The 22,351-nt window shown below is 41.6% G+C and overlaps 1 protein-coding gene across 3 annotated transcripts in view; it reads left to right on the top strand.

Moving 5' to 3' along the window:
* Positions 1-22,351, top strand: part of WIPF2 (WAS/WASL interacting protein family member 2) — a 41,065-nt gene that overhangs the window by 14,285 nt on the left and 4,429 nt on the right. For all 3 annotated transcript variants that reach the window (XM_054593849.1, XM_054593848.1, XM_054593847.1), the window contains exons 4-8: positions 6,226-6,357; positions 12,524-12,656; positions 13,366-13,482; positions 13,824-14,480; positions 20,242-20,451. In XM_054593849.1, coding sequence (XP_054449824.1) covers positions 6,295-6,357; positions 12,524-12,656; positions 13,366-13,482; positions 13,824-14,480; positions 20,242-20,451 — 1,180 coding nt within the window. In that variant the 5' untranslated portion in view covers positions 6,226-6,294. The remainder of the gene's footprint in view (positions 1-6,225; positions 6,358-12,523; positions 12,657-13,365; positions 13,483-13,823; positions 14,481-20,241; positions 20,452-22,351) is intronic.

Genomic DNA, 22,351 nt, shown 5'->3' with positions numbered 1-22,351 from the left:
GACTCTGAAGAGCACAGATGGTGAGGTTTGTTGTTCTACTGTAATAGATCAGAAAGGAAAGACTAAAAATTCTGTAAAGATCCATCTTTTTTTTCTTTTTAAGTTTAATCTCAGGTATGTTAGATTCTTAAAATCCAATAGAGAGTGCTCCAGAAGGCCTGAGTTTGTCATCTGACTAAAAATAGTTGGTCACTCAAATTTATTTCTGTCATAAAATTTTATGAACTGTTTTTGGTTCATATTTTAAAATTCTTTTATTTTTCAATCATAGTTGACATACAATATTATATTAGTTTAAGGTGTACAACATAGTGATTAGACATTTATATACCTTTCAGAGTGTTCACCCCAGTATATCTAGTACCCGTCTGGCTTTGGTTCATTTATTTTTAACTAAAAGCAGTTCCCAAAGCAGATTCTCTGCATTGGATTAGTGATCACAAGTGTCAATCCTAAATTGGTTGTAATAAAGCTTCTTTGGGGATTTTCATGGAAAGGAAAGTTGTATTAATTTAATTTTACATAAGTTTGGCTGCTTTTGGAAAACAGAGAGAACTGATTGTATTCTATCACTAGGATAGAGACTTGGAGTGGGTTAAATTTTATTTTGGAGAAAATAGTAGAAAATTTGCTAAATCCAACCAATTTCCAGTGGAGATTTTTTTCCCCCCCAGTGATTGGTGAAATAGAAGGGGATCAGAAGACCTAACTTTGAGTCCTAACTCTGCATTTACTCCTGAGTGACGTTGGGAGGTCACCATTAGATCAGTCAGTTTTGCTCGCTCTCTCTAGTGTGCATTCATGCACTCCTACTCCTAGAGCTTCAGTGTCCCCACCCATAAAATGGACTTGATAATACTGTACTATAATGCATGTAACATTGTATACTAAATGTCACTGATTGGAGTGTGGCATACATGCAGTCTTTATGGAGGCAGAAGAAAGGTTACAAACTACTGCTTGTAGTCAAACTAAAGTCAGTCACTTGTGATTTTTTTTTGATGGCTCTATTTTGAAATTGGAGTTTGAATTGAACCTACTTTAAGAAGGCATTTGACTTGCAGTCAAGATGGAGGTGTAGGTAGACATGCTTTGCCTCCTCGTGCAACCTCAGAGAGAATTACAGCTCTTTCTCAAAACAAATAACAACCATACCTTGAGAAAATTGAGCCATATGGAAGTTCAACAACCAAGGACTTAAAGAAGCTGTATTTATCCAGATGGGTAGGAGGGGCGGAGTTGCAGAGATGAGCAGAGAGGCTCAGAGACACAGCGTGGCACAGAGAGGATGCAGTGGTGGAATGGGCAGTACCACATTCCTGTGTGATGGATAAAATTGGAAGGGATACCTTGAGGGCAAGCAATCTCAGCCTGAGGCCAGATTGTGCAGCCCAGGGTTCCAGCACTGGGACATACATCCCCATAACTTCTGGCTTTAAAAACCAATGGAGGTTAGGGCAGTGGAATAGACTGCTGGATTTTCAGAAGAGTTTGTTTAAAGGGCCCATATGGACTTACACAGGCAAACCTCCAGAAGCCAGGCAATAGCATTGCCCCCTCTCTGAGCCCTCCCCACACACAGAGCCACAAAGTGGTAAAGCACGTTGCTCCTTCCTGGCATTTGCCTAAGACTCTGCCCCACACAATTTACAAGTGCCTTTTACAGGGAGTCAAAGCTCCTCTACCTAATACACAGAAACAAACACGTGGAGGCTGCTGAGTTGAGGAGACAAAGAAATACGGCCCAAATAAAAGAAGAGGACAAACCCCCAGAAAAAGAACTAAATGGAATGGAGATAACCAACCTATCAGATGCAGAGTGCAAAACACTGGTTATCAGGATGCTCGAAGAACTCATTGAGTATAGCAAAAGCGTAATAGAAGAAATGAAGGTTACAGTGAAATAAAGAAAAATCTGGGAACCAACCATGGAAAGGGTAAAGGCAAGAATCAAATCAACGATATGGAACACAAGGAAGGAAAAAGCAGTCAGAACATCAGGAGAAAAAAGAATAAAAAACAAATGAGGATAGGGTCAGGAACCTCTGGGACAACTTTAAATGTACCAACATCTGAATCATAGTAGTGCCAGAAGAAGAGGAAGGGCAAAATATTGAAAACTTACTTGAGAAAATAATGAAAGAAAACTTCCCTAATCTGGTGAAGGAAATACGTATGTAAGTCTAGGAAGCACAGAGAGTCCCAAACAAGCTGGACCCAAAGAGGACCACACCAAGACATATCATAATTAAAATGCCAAACATTAGAAGATAAAGAGAGAATCTTAAAAGCAGAAAGAGAAAAGCAGATAGTTACCTACAAAGAAGTCCCCATAAAACTGTCAGCTGATTTTTCAAAAGAAACTTTGCAGGCAAGAAGGGCCTGGTAAAAAGTATTCAAAGTGGTGAAAAGCAAGGACCTACAACCTAGATTACTCTATCCAGCAAAACTATCATTTAGAATGGAAGGGCAAATAAAGTACTTCCCAGACAAGCAAAAGGAGTTCATCATCACCAAGCCATTATTACATGATATATTGAAGGGACTTATTTAAGAAAAAGAAGGTTAAAACTATGAACTTTATACGGGCAACAAGCTCACAACTGTCAACAACTAAATCTAAAAAAACACACTAAGCAAATAACCAGAACAGGAACAGAAGCATAGATATGGAGGTGATTTGGAGGGTTATCAGTTGGGAAGGGGACGGGGAAAAATGGGAAAGGTGCAGGGATTAAGAAGCATCATTGGTAGGTACAAAATAGATGGAAATATCAAGAATAGTGTAGGAAATGGAGAAGCCAAAGAATTTAAATGCACGACCCATGGACATGAACCAAGGGTTGGGGGGATTGCTGGAGGGAAGTGGGATACTAGGCGGTGGGGAGCAAAGGCGGAAAAAATTGGGACAACTGTAATAGCAAAATCAGTAAAATATATTTTAAAAATAAAAAAAAGAAGGCATTTTTAACTGTGTAATATACTAGTAGTCTTTTGTCATGGGTTGACTTTAGAAAAAGATTTCCCTTGCTAGGGATTACTGCTTTGCCTAATGAGTGGTGCTCACCATCAGGCTTAAGGTTGCTCCTTTAGGTCATTTCTTACTTTATAGCATACAGTTCGGATCACCTGTGGATATGGGAAAAATTAGGGACTTGTCCGAATCTCTTTTCCCAATCACGAAAGGAAATCAAGTCAACTGTGGCAATGGCAAAGATAGGACTGGAAATTTAAAAAATGTCAGAAACTGGGGTGATTGGAATTGGTTGGAAACATCTGTTTCTGAATAGACTATTATTTTTCCTATGTTTCCTGCTAGCTTTTTAAAAGAATACTGTGGGGCTTTGGAGTGGAACAGTCATAGAGAACCCAGAGAATTGAAATAGAAGAGTGTTTTTTTCTCTTCATGTTTTATTTTCAATTTGTGTCCATTTCCCCTGCCCTGTGATAGATGGTCTACTTACGAGCTTTTACTATTTTGATCAATTTGTAAAGCCTAGTGTGTTCAATACCTTGCAAAGAAATGCTAGGCTTAGTTCTGAAAACAGCACCAGAAGGTGTTTCCCCTGGAGGGGAGTCAGCTGCTTGTTTCTTAAGAGACTTCTGACACGATCCCCCATGGGAGCCACCTAGCTAACGTGCTGTCCAGTTCTTTGTGGTTGGAGCAAAAAGCCCTGTTGGTCAGCCAGCCTTCAGTGGAATTACACTGGGAGGAGTTGGCATTTTGAACACCTCCACAGTCATGTTTCTGATCAAATTCTACCCACCTATAAAGGTTCTTGGTTGGGCAGAACCTTTGGAATATTTGCCTTTTCCTTTCATCATTCCCAAGGCATTGAGAGACGTGTTTAAGTGGTTACTCCTCTAATCACAAAGAGATTTTGATCACCCCTTTAAAGAGTTCAGAACCATAACTCTCCAATGGCTTGGCAAGCTGATTGGATCTTTTAGGCTTGGCTTGGTACACGTCGTCACCCATGTGTGCTAGGGGCTGCCTGTGAATTTTTCTGTGCCCTAATTTCATTAATCGCCTTCTTTGGGAGTAGTTCTTCCGTGGATTAATTAATGAAGTTGATTACCCTATCTTGAAACTTTTCTGTCATCTGTAAGTTGTAGTCCCTGGTGGACGTGTTATTTTGGCTTTGATTTTGTAGGGGTCAATAATTGGGATCTTGCCCTGGCTGGTGTGGCTCAGGTGGTTGAAGTACTGTACACTGAAAAGTCACTGGTTTGATTCTGGGTCAGGGCGCATGCCTAGGTTTCAGGTTTGATCCCCAGTTGGGGCACATGCAGGAGGCAATTGATTAATGTTTCTCTCTCTTTCTCCCCACTCGCTCAAATGAGAATAAGAAATAAGTCTTAAAAAGAGAGAGAGAGAATCGAGATTTCCTTAGGACAGCTTCTTGTGGGTAGCTGCTGTTCCTGAGTTTTGGGTTTGTTTGTTTATTCTCACCTGAGGATATTTTGATTTGGGGCGGGGGGAGGGCGGCAAGAGAGAGAGAAGCATCAATTGGTTGCCTTCTGTGCATACTCTGACTGGGGATCAAACCCAAAACCTGTTATGTATGGGACCTTGCTTCAGTCAACTGAGTCATACCAGCACGGGCCTGAGTTTGGGTTTTATCTTTGCACCCTTCTTTAATATCTTAGAGTAGGATCCTCGTTTGTATAATGAGGATCACTTACATACTACAGTAGAGGGATAGCTGTATAGTTTTGTGGGTTTTTGGTTTTTGGTTTTGGTTTTGTTTTTTTTTTTGTTTTATTTTTGTAAATTGATAAGTAGCTAAATTCTCAGATGGTATTTATACTCTGGTAAGATTCCAGTGATGTGATTGTTCCAGGGGCCAGTAATCTGTGGCCCATGAGTCAGATATGATCCACAGTCTGTTTTTGTATGGCCCATGAACTAAGTATGGTTTTTACATATTTTAAATGTTGTAAAACTCAAGAGAATGAGGGGACAGGCCACAGACTCAGAAAAAATATTTGCAAAATACACATTTGATAAAGGACTGTTATCCAAAATACACAAAGAACTATTACAATTCAACAATAAACAAACAAGCAACGTGACTAAGAACTGGGCAGAAGACAAACAGGCACCTCACCAGATAAGATATACAGATAGCAAGTAAACATATGAAAAGATGTTCAACTTCCTACGTCATTAGGGAATTGCAAATTAAAACAATGAGATGCCACTACACACCTATTAAAATGGCCAAAATCTAAAACACTGGCAACCCTAAATACAAAAATGAGGAGCAGCAGGAACCCTTCATTGCTGGTGGGAATGCAGAATGGTACATCCACTTTGGAAGACAGTTTGGCAGTTTATTACCATGTGATCCAACAGCCATGCTCCTTGGTATGTACTCAGATGAGCTGAAAACTTATGTCTACACAGCTTTATTCATAGTTGCTAAAATTGGAAGCAACCAAGATGTCCTTCAGTAGGTGAATGGATAAATAAACTGGTACATCCAGACAATGAAATATTGTTCAGTGCTAAAAAGAAATCAATGATCAAACCATGAAAATCCATGGAAGAAAATGAAGGAAGCCTATTTGAAGGCTACCTATTATGATTCTAACTATATGACATTTTGGAAAAGGGAAATCTGTGGAGCGAATAAAAAGACCAGTGGTTGTGGGGAAGGCAGGATGAATAGACAGAGCACAGGTTATTTTTAGGGCAGCGAAACTATTCTGCATGGTGCTACCGTTGTGGATGGTTGTATACATTTGCCCAGACCCATAGAATGTGCAATACCAAGAATGAACCCTAATGTAAACTATGTACTTTGGGTGATAATGAGGCATCAATGTAGGTTCCATTGTAACAGATGAACCACTGCAGGGTGTAGACATTGGAGGAGGCTGTGTATGTGTGTAGGGGGAACAGGAGAATATGAGTGCTGTCTGTACTTTCTGTTGTTGTGCTCTGAACCTAAAATAAATAAAATTAAATAAAGTTTATTAATTTAAAAGAATGTCAAAACAAAAAGAATAATATGTGGCAGAGACTATGTGTGGCCTACAAAGCCTAAAATATTTATCTGGCCTTTTGTAGAGAATGTTTACTAAGCCCTGGACTCTTATCACAGAGGAACTAGGAAATGAGGTGCTTCGTTTCCCTTGTGTCATGCCCAGTCCCCTACTTCTCCTGGTACTCAGTGTCTTTAATGGCAAAGTTCTCATGAATTTCTGTTTCATTTGCAGGTATATGAGTGACCTAAAGCTGCAAATTAAAACAGAGAGAGAGCAGTGCCAACTGCGAGCAGGGCAAGGATGCCAATTCCTCCTCCTCCTCCACCCCCTCCTGGCCCTCCTCCACCTCCCACTTTTAATCAGGTAGGTAATCCTTCCACTCTGCTATCTCAAAATCTTAGTGGATACTTAAGTCTCCATGGTATAAGACATGTTGTACTCAAAGACTTGTGGTGCAGGAAGATGGAGCATAAACAAATCAAACCTGCTTGTATCAACTAGTCTGATTTCCTGATAGGTCCTCTTAGGACCTTAATGACTTCTTGTTCTTTTGTCCTGGTTCAGCCTAAATGGAGATTGGGACAGGTGGCATCAGAGTAGAAACTGGTGTTTCCCCCCACTGTTACTGTTTGTTCTGGAAATGGTCAGTGCATCATTTCTCTGGCATCTTTGAGAAAAGGGATGGCAATTTCTGGTGGTTGTTTCTTGCTACCACTTCATTGCCTCTTCTTCTCCAAATCAGTTAATTTTAAAACCACGTCCATCAAATCTTACCACCCCATCAAGAAAGGAGTTTGTGAAATGTATTAGTAAGGAGACTTAAAGGTTTGATAATGGGATTTTAAAGAAGTATGACTTCTGAACCCAGGAGGGGGCCTCTTTTACTATATTTGGATGATGTCATACAGGAAGGCAGCAACTTGGGTGCTTTATCTCATTTTTGTAAAATTTAAAAGCAAAACTCAGTCTAGAGAATGACCATCCCCAAGGTACGTATGTACGTATGGGTGTGTTAGGTGTTTAACAGAGGAGAAATTGTGCTTATAGAGGAAAAGTGACTTGCCTAGCTAATTTATTTCTGAACTAGGACAAGAGTTCAGGTCTGCCAACTTGTTTTTTTCCCCATAACTTCTGCTTTTCAGACATTTTGTTTGAGAATATGTATGAACCCTCTTTTTGGATGAAATTTTTTTTTTTTATGATTTTATTTATTTTTAGAGAGGGGAAGGGAGGGAGAAAGGGAGAGAAACATCATTGTGTGGTTGCCTCTCAAGTGCCCCCAACCAGGGACCTGGCCTGCAGCCCAGGCATGTGCCCTGACTGGGAATCAAACCGGCGACCCTTTGATTTGCAGGCCAGCGGTCAATCCACTGAGCCACACCAGCCAGGGGTTGGGTAAAATTTTATGTGGAAGCCCAGTAAGTAAAGATAAAAGCAAAGCTGCTCTGGTTTAGTGGGTTTCAAGGACCCAAAGTATCTCCTTCGATCTCAGTAACCTCTTGGATTACTGTCCTGCATCATGCTATTTTAGTCATTCACTCAATAGCCTTTCATTGGTGGCTTACTGTGTATCAGGGACTTGGCTAGGCATACAATTTAGAAAATCCAGATAATTTTACTCTGTACTTATATGTTGCTTGGCTCTTCCCAATAAGAATTTTTATATATATAAATATGTAAATTTATTTTATAAGAATATATATATTCTTATAATATATATATATTCTTATAATATATATAATATATAATAAGAATATATATATATTCTTATTGGAATATATATAAGAATTTATATATAAATAAATTCTTATTTATATATATAAAATTGATATGTATATTTCATTAAAATATACTATATACAATTAAAAGAAAAAATAGGAAAATATGCAAATGAATATCATCTGTAATGCCATTGTCCAGAAATGAGATAGTTTCCGCCTTCAAGGGCTCCCCAGCATAATGGGCAAGACAGAGAAGTAAACAGCAAATTCTGTGCTAGGCACAGATAAATGGTGCTGCCAAGCAGGGCACTTCACCTAGTGATTGGAGAGAGAGGAGGCAATCAAAGGAGGCTCCTAGGGAGAAGGTGATACTTGAGATGAGTCTTAAAGGATGAGTCAGGTTTAGCCAGAAAGAGAAGAGGGAGGGAGGACACTTGAAGTTGTGGAGGCAGAATGTTGGAAGGGTGCCGATTTGTGAGAAAGCACACAGAGGTTTAGACTATGGCTTGAGAAGGGGGTATGGTGGGAGGTGAAGCTGGGGGTGTAGGCTGAGGGTTTGGATTTTTCTCCCAGTGATGATGGGGAGCTGTTGAAGTATTTTCAGGAATAGGAGTAACATGGGTTGGTATTAGAAAGATCACTCTTAATTGTATGGAGTTGAGACTGGAGACGAGGTCAAGACTGGAGAAAGAAGCCAGATGCAGTTGAAAATTGAGGGCCTGGACTAAAGCAGTGAGGATGGAGAGTGGAGATGAGAGACACTTAGAAAGTAAAATCTTAAAGAGTTTGATGACAGATGGAGGACTGAGGAAGGGAAGGAGATTTAAATGACTGACTAGTTTTGGGGATTGACTGAATGATGGTGCACCCAGGCGTTCCCAAATGCAAAATGATGGTGCTGTTTATGGAGGACGTTATAGCCTCAGTTTTGATGTGCTTAGTAATTTTTTTTTATTCCTCACCCAAGCATATGCTTACTGATTTTCAGAGGGAGAGGAAGGGAGAAAGAGAGAGAAACATCAGTGTGAGAGAGAAACATCAATGGGTTTCCTCCCATACTTGCCCCAACTGGGGATTGAACCTGCAACCTAGGTATGTGCCCTGACTTGGGATAGAACCTGCAACCTTTTGGTATATGGGATGACGCTCCAACCAACTGAGCAACCTAGCCAGGGCAGTAATTTTTTTAATATTTTTTCTCTTTTTTTTATTGTATTTTTTCCTGTTACCATTTAATACCCTTATACTGCACTCCCCACTCTGCAATCACTGCACTGTTGTCCAAGTCCATGAGTCCTTTTTCCTTTTTGCTCAGTCCTTCCACCCACTATCCTCCCTCCTCCTCAGCTGTCATCCTGCTCTCTCTCAGTCTGTCTCTAGGTTGCATGTTAGTTGCAGTTTGTTCATTAGATTCCACATATGACTGAAATCATATGGTATTTGGCTTTCTCTCACTGGCTTATATCACTTAGCATAATGTTCTCCAGGTCCATCCATACTGTTGCAAAGGGTAAACTTTTCTTCTGTTTTACAGCTGAGTAGTATTCCATTGTGTAAATGTCCCGTAGTTGTTTTATCCACTCATTTACTGAGGGACACTTGGGTAGCTTCCATATCTTGGCAATTGTAAATAATGCTGCAATGAACATAGGGGTGCTTATGTTCTTTTGAGTTAGTTTTTTGGGTTCCTTCAGGTATATTCCCAGAAGTGGGATCACTGGATCAAAAAGCAGATCCATTTTTAATTTTCTGCGGTATCTCCATACTGCTTTCCACAGTGGCTGCACCGATCTGCATTTTCACCAACAGCACAAAAGCGTTGCCCTTTCTTCACATCCTCATCAGCACTTATTGTTCGTTGCTTTATTGATGACAGGTGTGAGATGATATCTCATCGTGGTTTTAATTTGCATCTCTGATGATTAGTGATGTTGAGCATCTTTTCATATGTCTGTTGGCCATCTGTATGTCCTCTTTGGAGAAGTGTCTATTCAGGTTCTTTTCCCATTTTTTTAATTGGGTTGGTTGTTTTTTTGGTGTTTCTTTATATATTTGGATATTAATCCCTTATCAGATGTGTCAGCAAATATGTTCTCCCATTCTGTGTGTTTTTTATTTTGTTGATCTTTTCCTTTGCTGTGCAAAAACTTTTTAGTTTGATGTAGTCCCATTTGTTTATTTTTTCTTTTGTTTCCCTTGCCTGGGGAAATACATGTGATAAAAAAATTGCTGCAAGCAGTATCGGAGATTTTGGTGCCTATGTTTTCTTCTATGATTTTTATGGTTTCAGGTCTAACATTTAAGCCTTTAATCCATTTTGAACTTACTCTTGTGTATGGAATAAGAAGGTGGTCTAGTTTGATTTTTATGCACGTATCTGTCCAGCTTTCCTAATACCATTTATTAAATAAACTGTCTTTAGCCCATTGTATGTACTTGCTTCCTCTGCTGAATATTAATTGACTATAAAGGTGTGGGTTATTTCTGGGCTCTCTGTTCTGTTCCATTGATCTATGTATCTAATAATTTTCTCATTACAAAAGTGATATGTTCAAGAAATTTATGAAATGTGGATAAGCAAAGAGGAGCAATTATCCATAATCCAGTCATTCATAACAGTTTTGTGTGTATTCTTTCACTCCCTCCCTCCCTCCCTTTGCATCTTCTACTTTAAAAAAAAAAATTGTGCTTTATATACATACTGATTTCTAATCTGTTCTTCTTACTCAATACATCATGAATGGTCATGTTATTAAATGGTTAGTGATACTAAAATTTTTTTTTTTACTGTACTAGAAATTGTTGAAAAAATTAGAGAGTACCAATAAACGGACAATGTTAAAGTATCTATAATTTTGTTAACATTTTGTAAGTTTCATGTATTGTAGGAAAACTGGGAAATATGCATAAGCATAAATAATTATTACCAGAAGTTAACTTTTGGTAGTTATCAATGTTTATCCTTCCAGAAATTTGCTGTGTGTGTGTTTTTTCTTCCAAATGTAATCTAGCTATAGTTTATTGAGCTTTTATTATACACCAGGTACTGTTGTAAGCTCTTGAAAAGTGTTTTCATTTACATGCTGGCCAGGTAAGCCATATGCTATGAGTGTAGTCGCCATATGCCAAGGTTGTGGGTTCGATCCCTGGTCAGGGCACATATAAGAATCAATGAATGCATAAGTTAAGTGAAACAACAAATCAATGTTTCTCTCTTTTCTCTTTCTCCCTTCCTCTCTCTACAATCAGTTTTTTAAAAAGTATTATTTAATTCTCAAAACTACCCTGTGAGGTAGGTTCTATTTTTACTCCTATAAAAGAGAAAACTAGAATCACACTATATATATTATTTTAGAATATTTTTTTACTTGATTGTGGCAAACATTTACTGCCATGAAAATATATTTACTTATACTTTAAGAGCTTAATTGGCATCCCATCGTATGGTTGTCATTGTTCTTTCTGGTTGAACTTTTGGATTATTTTCAGTTTTATCCTATTACAAATCATTTTTTGCTACATTATTAACATCTCTGTGCACTTATTCAATAACTAAAGTTAATTCCTACAAGTAGAATTCTTGTGCTTTGCTTTTAAAAGGTGTTTAATACATAAGTTACTTTCTAGAAAGATCATACCAATATATCTTACTGCCGGTTGTTCAAAAGCGTACCTGTTTCCCTCAATCCTTATGACCACCATAATGTGATTATTTGTTCTTCATGTTTTTTGAACATCTGCAATGTGCCAGGCACTGTGTATCATTGCTCACTGTGGTTCCTGCCCTCACAAAGCTAGCAGTCTCTTTAGTTAAAACTTTAACCTTTACCAATATCATAATGATGATACTGTGTTTTACCCTGCATATCTTTTGTTATAGTTGATTTTTTTTTCATATTTGCTGGCTCCTTGATTTATTTTACACAGTGTTGTTCATATTCTTTGCTTATTATCCTGTTGATTTCTAAGTCATCTTTATATGTTAATGCTCTACAGATTTAGGACACTACTTTTGTGTCTCTCATATGTTGCATTTGTCACAGATGATTTTTCCTTCCAGTATATCATCTTTTTATTTATTTACATTTCTAATAAATAATTTTTACTAAGCAAATCTGTCAGTCTTTTCCTGTATTTTAGTTGTCATGCTTAAAATGTCCTTCCCTTAGCTGTTTTTTCATACAGTATTTTTTTATACTTAAATACAGCTCAAATTTGTTTGAGAGTAAGCCAAGATAGGTATTTAACTTTATTATTTTTTCCAAAAATTACCAGTTGTTATTAACATCTTGTATTTAATAACCTATCCTTTCTGATGAAATATACTTTTATTATTTCTTATGTAGACCTGGGTCTGTCTGTTTTGTTCCATTTATCTAGCCATCTGTCCCTGTGCTTCTGTTGTAATTGGTCATAGGAATACCAGTATTTCAAGATTTAAATGAGCTAGTGCTTAACACAATGCCTGAGGCATAGCAGGGGCTCAATAGATGTTTGCTTTGATGATGTTGATACATCTAAAGCATCTAACACACAAGCCTAGAGCATAGGTACTCAGTAAATATTAGTGCAGGCCTCCTATCAGAAGCCTCTAAATAGTAACAAGACCTTTACCCTTCACAGAAGGCACAACAGGAGAAAAAGCACTAAGAAGAATGGTAGTACATACTACCATTACGTGCCGTATGGCATATATATCTGATTAGGTTAGACAGGCGTCTCATGGAACCCAGTTTGGCTCAAGGCATTTATACCAAGCTCCTGACGAAGGTGACTACTCAGGGTAAACTTACGTATCCTTCTTCTAGGCAAATACAGAGCAGCCCAAGCTGAGTAGAGATGAACAGCGGGGTCGAGGTGCCCTCTTACAGGACATCTGCAAAGGGACCAAGTTGAAGAAGGTGACCAACATTAATGATCGGAGTGCTCCCATCCTGGAGAGTGAGTCTAAGCTTCGTTTCCTATTGAATTACCGGGATCCTGGGATTGATCTGGGCTGTCGTTGTTGCTGAGTCTTAAGAAGACAAGCTTTGTGCTGGGATGTTCTTTGGCTCTCTTCCCATCTCTTCATTTGAATACCTTAGGAACTTCTTTTTGACCTTTGGGCAGCATTCTCAGGGTTAAGACTTCATCTCCTGCTGCCAGCAGTGCTTGTTATGCTCCTTAGGGTAGGTACATCCTTGGCTGCTCTCTTAGGAGACCACCACAGTCCTGACAACTGCCCAGCTGAAGCCAATGATGGTGTCATAACTGCTGCAGGTGTCCATTCGGAAAGGCTTCTGGGAAGTCTGTTCATAGCTGCGTCCCTGAGCCATTAGCCCCCTTACTACCCTGGGCTAGGAGAGCCGAGCCCAGAGAATTCTGCTGAACGTGTCTTTATCTAGGTTATCCCTCTGGCCCAAGTAAGGGAAGATTGGTTCCTTGTTCCTTTTGTTCTTTTTCTTTCTTCTCAGCAGAGAGTTTGACCCCTACATGAATCTGTGGAGTAGAAAGGCTTCGCTTTTCTTTTCTTTTTTTTTAATGGAAAGGCAAAAGCAAGATTGGTCTGTTTGCAAATTAGAGCCCAAACAGAGGAGGAGTTTTTCCTCAAGATTAACTTTGTCACAGCTTGGAGGATATGAAATGAAAGCTCTAATGGTGTGCTTTCCAGAACCCAAAGGAAGCAGCAGTGGTTATGGCTCTGGAACAAGTGCCCTGCAGCCCAAGGGAGGCCTCTTTCAAGGAGGAGTGCCGAAGCTCCGACCTGTGGGAGCCAAAGACGTTTCAGGTATCTGATAAAGACTTTTTTAGAATATTTCCCAAGTGCATCAGTTTCTGACTGGTCCCAGGTAGTCCATCTGGGGTTGAGGAGTGTGGTAGAGGTGGGAGGAAGAAGTGGGACCAGGGGTGGAGTTACAGAGTAAAAATAAAGCAAAGGCATTAAATAAAAATGTATTCAGTTTATATCAACAGTATTTGTTAACGGTTCCTGAGTGAGGTTAAAACCCAGTGCCATACAAACATTGTACTTTCCCTGCTGCTGTGCAGGGAAATGAGGCTGGGTGGGTTAGAGATCTGACCAACATATCTCCAGCTCTGTTGACCCAGTGCTGTCTCATCTGTTTGTAGAGAACCTAGCTTGTAAGCCAGCCCTGCAGATCCCCAGTTCTCGAGCTGCTGCCCCAAGGCCTCCAATGTCTACAGCCAGTGGGCGCCCTCAAGATGATGCGGACAGCGGCCGAGCCTCACTCCCAGAACTGCCCCGGATGCAGAGACCTTCATTACCGGACCTCTCTCGGCCTAATGCCACCAGCAGTACGGGCATGAAACACAGCTCCTCTGCCCCTCCCCCGCCACCGCCAGGGCGGCGTGCCAATGCGCCCCCTACATCTCTGCCTATGCACAGCAGCAAAGCCCCAGCCTACAACAGAGAGAAACCCTTGCCGCCCACACCCGGACAAAGGCTACACCCTGGTCGAGAGGGACCTCCGGCTCCACCCCCTGTCAAACCACCTCCTTCCCCTGTGACTCTCAGAATGGGACCAAGTGGCCAGTCTCTGGCTCCTCCTCCTCCGCCTTACCGCCAGCCTCCAGGGGTCCCCAATGGACCCTCCAGTCCCACTAATGAGTCAGCTCCTGAGCTGCCACAGAGACACAATTCTTTGCATAGGAAGACACCGGGACCTGTCAGAGGCCTAGCACCTCCTCCACCCTCTTCAGCCTCCCCTTCTCTACAGAGTAATAGGCCGCCTCCCCCAGCCCGAGACCCTCCCAGTCGGGGAGCAGGTAAGTGCCTGCAGCACCTTTTTTTCCTTTCATACTGAGTGAGAGCCGAGCTTATTTGTTCTCTTCACTCTTTTCCCCAAAGCTCTCCTTTAGTGATTGGAGATAAGAATTCACCTACTCATTCAATAGGTTTATTGAATGCCTTTTTGTGTGTCAGTCTCTATTGTTATGGAAACAGCAATGACTAGAAAATGTAAGAAATTCTTGTTCTCTTGTATAGTCAAGCAAATAAATTAGTAAAAAAAAAATTAGGCTATATATATATATATATATATATATATATATATGGTCTGTCCAGAAGATATCCTGACATGTAATATGAAAAACAGAGACATTTATTGAAGAAGATACAAGAAACATTGTACATAGGACAGTGATGCCTCAGTCCCCTTCAAAGTAGGCACCTTGGGACCTCACACAGTTCTCCCAGTCGGCATTGGCTGCCCTGTCATATTTTTCTGAATCTCATCAATGGTCTGAAATCTCTTCCCCTTCAAAGGTGATTTTTAGTTTTGGGAAAAGCCAGAAATTGCAGGATGCCAAATCTGGGCTATAGGGGGCTGAGTCACCTGGGTGATTTGATGTTTTGCCAAAAAAACTGCATGAGACATGATGCATGAGCAGCCACGTTTTCGTGATGAAGCTGCCAGTCACTAGTTGCCCATAGCTGCAGACTTCTGAGTCATTCGAATAGTTTCCATGGAGGAATGTTCAAGCTTAACGCAAAATTTGATGCAGATTTGTTGTTCTACTTACTCATGGTGAATGCGGCAGCCACACGGTACACACGCTCACTTAATGGTGTCTACCACCCCCGCTGACTAATGCAGTGAAGTCACCGTTGTTCACACTTGTCTTGTTCCTTCCAGTCCACTCTCCTTGGCTGCCAGGTTGCATTGATGTCACACAGACCATTCTCATTATATTAACAATGGTTGGACTTTTCCCAGATAGACCATGTACACACACATACATACATACATACATTCATACATACATACGTTCGTGTGTGTGTGTGTATGTGTTTAGTTTATAGGTGCTTTAGAGAAATACAAGCAGAGAAGGGGGATAGGATATACTGGGGTGAGGGTAGGGTGATATTTCTAATTGTAGGGGTGGGGTGGAGTGGGGTGGGGTAGGATCAGGAAGGAGTTGCTGATAAAGGGACGATTTGGCAAAGACCTGAAGACAGGGAATAAGTTAGGCAGGTGTTGAGCAGAGCAAATACAAAGGCCCTGGGATGGGACTAGAATGAGTGAGGGGCAGAGTGGCAGAACCGGGGGTCGGGAAGCTGGATTTCCACGGGAGAACATTGTAAGATGTGGTAAGACTTTGGGTTTTACTTTATCGAGATGGGAAGCCACTGGAGGGATTGGAACAGAGAAGTAGCATTGATTTACCTTTTAAAAAGAGCGCCAGCTCCTATGTTGAGCACAGGTTGCAGGAAGACAAAAGTTGCAAAAGGAGACCACTTAGGAGGCTGTTGTCAGAAACTGGGCAGGTGGGTAGGACCATGGCAGGTTTGGGGAAAAATGGGTATTTGGTTTTGGACAACTGAAGTTTGAGATGCTTATGACTTTCAAAAGGAAGTGATTGGTGATTGGCTGTCAAACTCTGAAGTTCAGGGAAGAGAGGTCTGAGCTAGAGAGAGAAACCTGAAGGATCCCGTAAACCACATGCTCGGTAAGATCACTTAGGGAGAGGGTATAGAGAAGAGGTCTAAGGCCTGGGGCCCTAATTAGAGGTCAGATGAAGAACGCCAAGCAGAGAAAGCTGAGAAAGAGCCTCTAGTGAGGGAGGAAGGAGTGAAGTGAAGACAGTGACAGAAAAACTCCAAGACTGAGTGACCCAGAAAGCTGTCACGGTCTCCTCTCTTGACGTTCAGTCATACTGTTTTGTAAAAAGAATATACAGTCTCCTCCACCTATTCCAGGGTATGCGCAGTGCTACTGCTGGGTCAGTGAAGTTGAAGCCTGCGAATGACATTGGTCTCAGCAACATGGGAGTCCTTTTTGGGGACCCCAAATAACATGGGACCTTTTGGGGTATTGGGGGAGCGGTGGAGGGAAGGTGAAAGTGTAAGTCTGATTGGAGTGGGTTTACAAATGCAGGAATAGGAGGGGAATTGGAGATAACACTATAGAAATCCCTTAAGGAGTTTTCTGTAAAGGGGAGTAAGGGGTGCAGATAGATGAAAGGGTTGCTGGAGGAGGATGTGGGATTGAGAGTTAGACTTTCTCCCTCCCAAGATGGGAGGTATTTCACTATTTGTTTGTGTACTGATGGAATGATCCAGCAGAGAGGGGGAAGATTGCCTGGGTAATGTCCTTGAGGAGGCAAGAAGGAATGGAATGTGATCCATAGGTAAGGGGTTGGCCTTAGATAAGAATACAGGTAGTTTGCCCTGGCCAGGTAGTTCAGTTGCTTCGAGCGTCGCCCTGATACACCAAGGTTGTAGGTCAACAACTCAATGTTTTCTCTCTCTAAGTAAAAAACAAAAGAGCCCACACAGATAGTTCGTCCATAGTAACAGGAGGGAAGGCAAAGCATATAGGCGTAGAAGCAAGTGGGTAGAGGGTGTGCAGTGGCTGTGGGGTAGGAGCATGTGAAACGTTTCTTCTTGTTTGCTTCTGTTTTCTTGGTGAAATAGAAAGCAAGGTGAGGGAGATTTAAGGAGAGCATATAGGCACGAAATGGTCATCTGGGAGCTTGAGAGAGTGAATGGAGTAAGGAAGTGTGCTTAGGATAACCCGGAACATGAAAGGCCCACTCAGACTAGGGTTCATCCAGTTAGAGTGAGGTTAGTCAGCTCAGTGTGTGTTCAGCTATGCATTAGCAGGTACTGAGTCCCAGCAGAGCTGTATTTAGGGATTAGCATTTTGTAGGCACTTCTGTGTGAGGCGAGGGAATTAAGGGTGAGTAAGGAAGTGATTGTAACAATAGACCGTGGTCCTAAGCTGGGTAAGAAGGGGACTGAGGAACCCTAGAAGAGATAGATGAGATTGTGTATTCTTAAGATTTTATTTATTTATTTTTAGAGAAGGGAAGGAGACACATTGACGTGTGATAGGTTGCCTCTTGTATGCCCCCAAATGGGGACCTGGCCTGCAACCCAGGTATGTGCCCTGACTGGGAATCACACGGGTGGCCTTTCTGAGCACCAGCCAGGGTGAGGCTGGGTGTTCTCGTTACACAATAGCCTGACTGAAAGGAGAGTGAGGGAGGCCGTGACAGTTGTCCGGGGCTTTCTTAGACCCAAAGATTTTGACTCCCTCATCCTCTTGTATCATTGGATTTTGATCCATATCTTCCACAAAAGGCTTTTGAACTTTTATTTTGAACAGTCAGTTCCTATAGCTGTAGATCATTGATTAAGGAGTTATGTCACCAGGAAGCATGAATTAAAAGCCCATTAACCCGTGCTGCTGCTTGGCTAGGCACCCAGAGATTTGTACTGTAGGAGCTGGCGGTCTAAAACGTAAGGTTATCAGCCAGTAACCTTGTACTTCCCTGACTCCTTATCTCCCTGGCCTTAGCCATAAGGATATATATAGTCCTGAGGTAGCCTTTGATTCTACAAAGTTTAGGTTAAAATTATTTTTTCACTTAAGAATTTTTTTTAAAAGACCCTTTATCTGAGCAGACTCCTTATCTCTCTAACTGTAAGTGGAGAAAAATGTAATTTCTGTGGATTGAACTGAGTAGTTTTAAATGCCTGCAGACTTCTTGCTCCCGCTTCTCAGTTCTTTCTTTATGGTTTCTTTAGAAATATGTGTCATTTACATTATTTTCTGTCACCAACTCAGGTCTGGCAGAGGCCTCAGCCTGCTTTCTGTATCAGTAACCAGAACAGCAGTTCTTAAGAGTGAGACACACCCAAACACACACACACAAATTGAGATACTTTAGTCAGAGATCTTTGGAGCATTGGCTCTATTTGTTGTGTGACATTGGGCTGATCTCTCTGATTCTCTGACTTTATTTCCTTATCTGTTAAATGGTGTTCACAGTGCTTTCAGAGGTGGTTGTAAATAAAAAGGTACTGTATTTTGCCATGTATAACGTGCTTCCGTGCATAATGCGCACCCATGTTTTGTGCATATTATACATGGGATTATTATACCATGGTATGTACTCATCATACCCATGTATAATGCGCATCTTTATTTTTCCCTCAAATATTTGGGCAAAAATGTGTGCATTATACACAGCAAAATATGGGTATGTGTGAAAGTGCTTTATAAACTGTTGTATGTTGATGCATGTTAGAGATTTTATGAAAGGACTTCTAGGTACTTCATAGACTTATCTCTATTATTAACTTATATTATGACAATATTATGTGATAATGTGTTTTTGTTCCTATATGAATTATTTACATTTGAAGGAATATGACTCTTTCACCTTCTCGGGATGCTCAGGGACCCAAAAAAATCCTCAAATTATTGGTCCACAGACTTTGTATCCTGAATTTTTTTCCCTTGCAGAGTAAAACACTATTTTTAAGGGAACTTTTTTCTTCTTCTTAAAAGGCTTGATCCCACTGTGCTTTCCTCAAAGTTGGTTTTTTAAAAAGTATATTTTATTGATTATGCTATTAGAGTTGTCCCTTCCTCCCCCCCCGCCCCCCGCTTACTCCCCTGCACCCTATATCCCCCTCCCACCAGCATCTCCCCGACCCCTGTCCTTAGATCATGTCCACGGGCTGTAGAAGCTGGGCTTTTCTTGGGTCACAGAAGGCAGGCTCCCACTCCGGGCTTTCTTTTACACACTGCTTGTTTCTAAGGGTCCTTGGATTCCGGCTCTGTCACTTGAAAGAGTCTTAACACTAGATGTTCCAAAGAGCTCAGAAACTTACCAGAGGTGGCAGACCCTCGCTGGGTTGACCATCCCTGAGGGAGGGAGCTGAAGGGATCCAAGTGCTCTTGGTCTGGCTCTGTTTCATCGGTCCGGGTTGGCTCTAATCACTGGCATCTGCTCGATGTCTAGCTGGTGTCCTTTTAAGCCCAGCTCATTTGTCTACAGTGCTAGGAGTAGGTACAAGTTCTCAGGGCCCTGAGAAATCCGGGTTTTAGGGAAGTATTTTGAGGATGACCTGAAAGAGCTTCAGTTTGGACAGATTTGGAATAAAAACAACGTTCAGAGGTCTGCTGGGAGATACTAAGATTTCCCTTCAACTATTGCTTCTAATGGCCTCTGTCCATACTTAGACCTTAAAAAGAACAAGGGAGAGTTGACGTTCTGAGTCTGTCTTATGGAACGTGAAAACTAACATTCACTGAGTCTGCTGTGCCAGACTCCTCATCTATGTACATCACCTTGTTACTGGTTCATGCTTCATTATGTTTACAGAAATTCTGACAATAATTTAGGAGGAATAGTAAGATATACCCATATTACTAAAACAGTATTGTCTATTAAGCCTAATAGTCTCTCCATGTATTATTATTAGTATATAATAGGCCTCCAGTAGGAGACGCATGAGAGGCAACCACACATTGATGTTTCTCTTCCTCACTTTCTCCCTCCCTTCCCTCTGTCTGAATAAAATAAAATAAATTAAAAAGAATAGGTAGAGTCCTTGACTGACTTGAGAAATGAAAAAGGGTCACACATTTATTCTGAACTTTGGTATCTGGAAGAATGGTGATGCTGTCGAAGAAACAGGGATGAGAGGAGGGTGAATATGACGTTTAACATGATGCTTAGAGTCTCACAGAGCTTATACATCCAGACCTAAGTGCTTTGGATTTAATTGCAGCTCCTCCACCCCCACCACCCATGATCCGAAATGGTGCCAGGGATGCTCCCCCTCCCCCACCACCACCATACCGACATGGGTCAGAACCTCTGAGCCGAGGAAAGCCCCCACCTCCGCCCTCAAGGACGCCAGCTGGGCCACCACCTCCTCCTCCTCCACCTTTGAGGAATGGCCACAGAGATTCTATTACCACTGTCCGATCTTTCTTGGGTAAGTAGCTAGCAGTTTTAGTCTCATAGGTCCTGTGATGACTTAATAATTCCAGTGGCCATGGTAGAATGGAAATGGTCATTTGATATCCGTTGTTCACAGCAGTTTCTCTCCTGACTTTACCTCTGACTTCTAGGCCCTATCCACTGACATCCCTTTACTTATGCAAATTGTAGCTATGGTTGCTTTGGGACAGATTGAAATGCAGTCAGCAGGTGTCATGCTAACTCTGAAGCCATCTCTTGCTCCCCAAGGATCATTATCTGTGGTTACATTTTAAGTCAGGGACTTCACTTCTTCAGGATTATCCAGACAGGAAGTACATATTCTCCTAAGAAGGAGAACTCCTTTCTAGCCCTTTAAGAACAAAACAAACTTTCCTTCCAACTTGGGCCTGGCATAAGGGCTCTCACAAAAAAGGGCGGTGAGAAGGGCCGCTCTGCCGTCAGTGTGGTAATGACCAGGGAATACACAGTCCACACTCACAAGTGCTTCCTTGGAGTGGGTTTCAGGAAGCACGCCCCTTGGGCACCCAAAGAGATCTCGAAATTTGCTGTGAAGAAGATGGGACTCCAGATGGACTCACTGGTACAGACTCAACAAAGCTGTCTGGATCAAAGGAGTAAGGACTGTGCCCTACCATAATGAGGAGGAAGATTCACCGGACAAGCTCTCTACGTTGGTTACCTACATACCTGTCACTGCTTTTAAAAAATCTGCAAACATAACATGGATGAGAACTAACTGCTGATTGTTGAATAAAGTTACAGAACTGCCCCCCCCCACACACACACACATTATGAACATAATGTTTATCTAGTAATCCAAAGCCGCTAACCAGCTTTGTTACTTTGAGGAAGTTGCTTCACTTCCCTGGGTCTCACTTCCCTTATCCAAGAAACCAGGAGGTTGACTGGATCAGGAGTGCATCAGATTAACTTTTCCAAAGTATCAATGAATCTTAGGCCCCACCTAAGAGATTTTTTTTTTTTTAAGCAAAAGTTTATTTAGAAAGTCACAGAGGTAGAAAAGGTGAGCCAGCTGGGCTGCATGGGCTCAGGAAACAAGTTGCAGAAGCAAAAGAAGGGCCCTTGGAGCTTAGGAAAAAGAAGGGCAGAGAGAATGCACCTGCGGGTGGGAGAGGGGAAAGGCTCCCCACCCTGCTCCAAAGAGAGAGAGTGCGCTGCCCTGGGGAAAGAAGGGGGCGGGGAAAGGCGCTGGCATACTTGAGAGGGAGAATGCCCTAAGAAATTCTAATTTGTTAGGTCTGGAATGGAGTCCCAAGCAAAGGTTCCTCAGAAGGTATCATTAGACCCTCTGTTGAGGACTCCTGGAAAGATCTGTACGATCCCTTTCAGGCCTAACACTGGATTCTTGCGTGGTTGCCTCTTCTCTGCTCTTACTCTAGTAAGAGTATTCTGATTAGGTGGAACAGGGTTTTTGCTTTGAAGAGAAGTCCTTTGGAATGTCATCAAGCCACACTCGGCAAACATTTGAGCCTTCTTGTAGAGGGGCCACAGGGAAAGTGGGAGCAGGGGCCACGAGGTGACTGTCCCAGCTGTGTTGCAGAGCTAAATGAGGGTAACCTGGGCCAAAAGGGAATTAATTATCTGGTCAACCCTCTCTTTAGTGGGTGACAAGTATTCCCATTTTTGGTTAATTTCTACCAATTTGTTATTTCAGTTCAGTTGATTTCCCATGGTGATAGTCTCTAAGATGACTGTTAAAGAACTATATTTCTTTCTCCTCCCATGCAAGCAGCTGAGCTCCTTTCCTTTCACATGCCTGATTTTTGGTGGAAATGTTTTAAAAACCTCTATGCATACGAGGCACATAGAGTGATGCTTTCGTTGTCCTCAGGAAGCTTGGTTAGTGGGGAAGGCAGGCCCTCGGGTACATT

This window comes from Pteronotus mesoamericanus, unplaced genomic scaffold, assembly GCF_021234165.1.
Source record: "Pteronotus mesoamericanus isolate MK-2021 breed Mesoamerican mustached bat unplaced genomic scaffold, CSHL_Meso_final scaffold_476, whole genome shotgun sequence".
Taxonomy (NCBI): domain Eukaryota; kingdom Metazoa; phylum Chordata; class Mammalia; order Chiroptera; family Mormoopidae; genus Pteronotus; species Pteronotus mesoamericanus.
The sequence above is the reverse complement of the archived record's forward strand: the minus strand, read 5'-3'. Positions and strand labels throughout refer to the sequence as shown.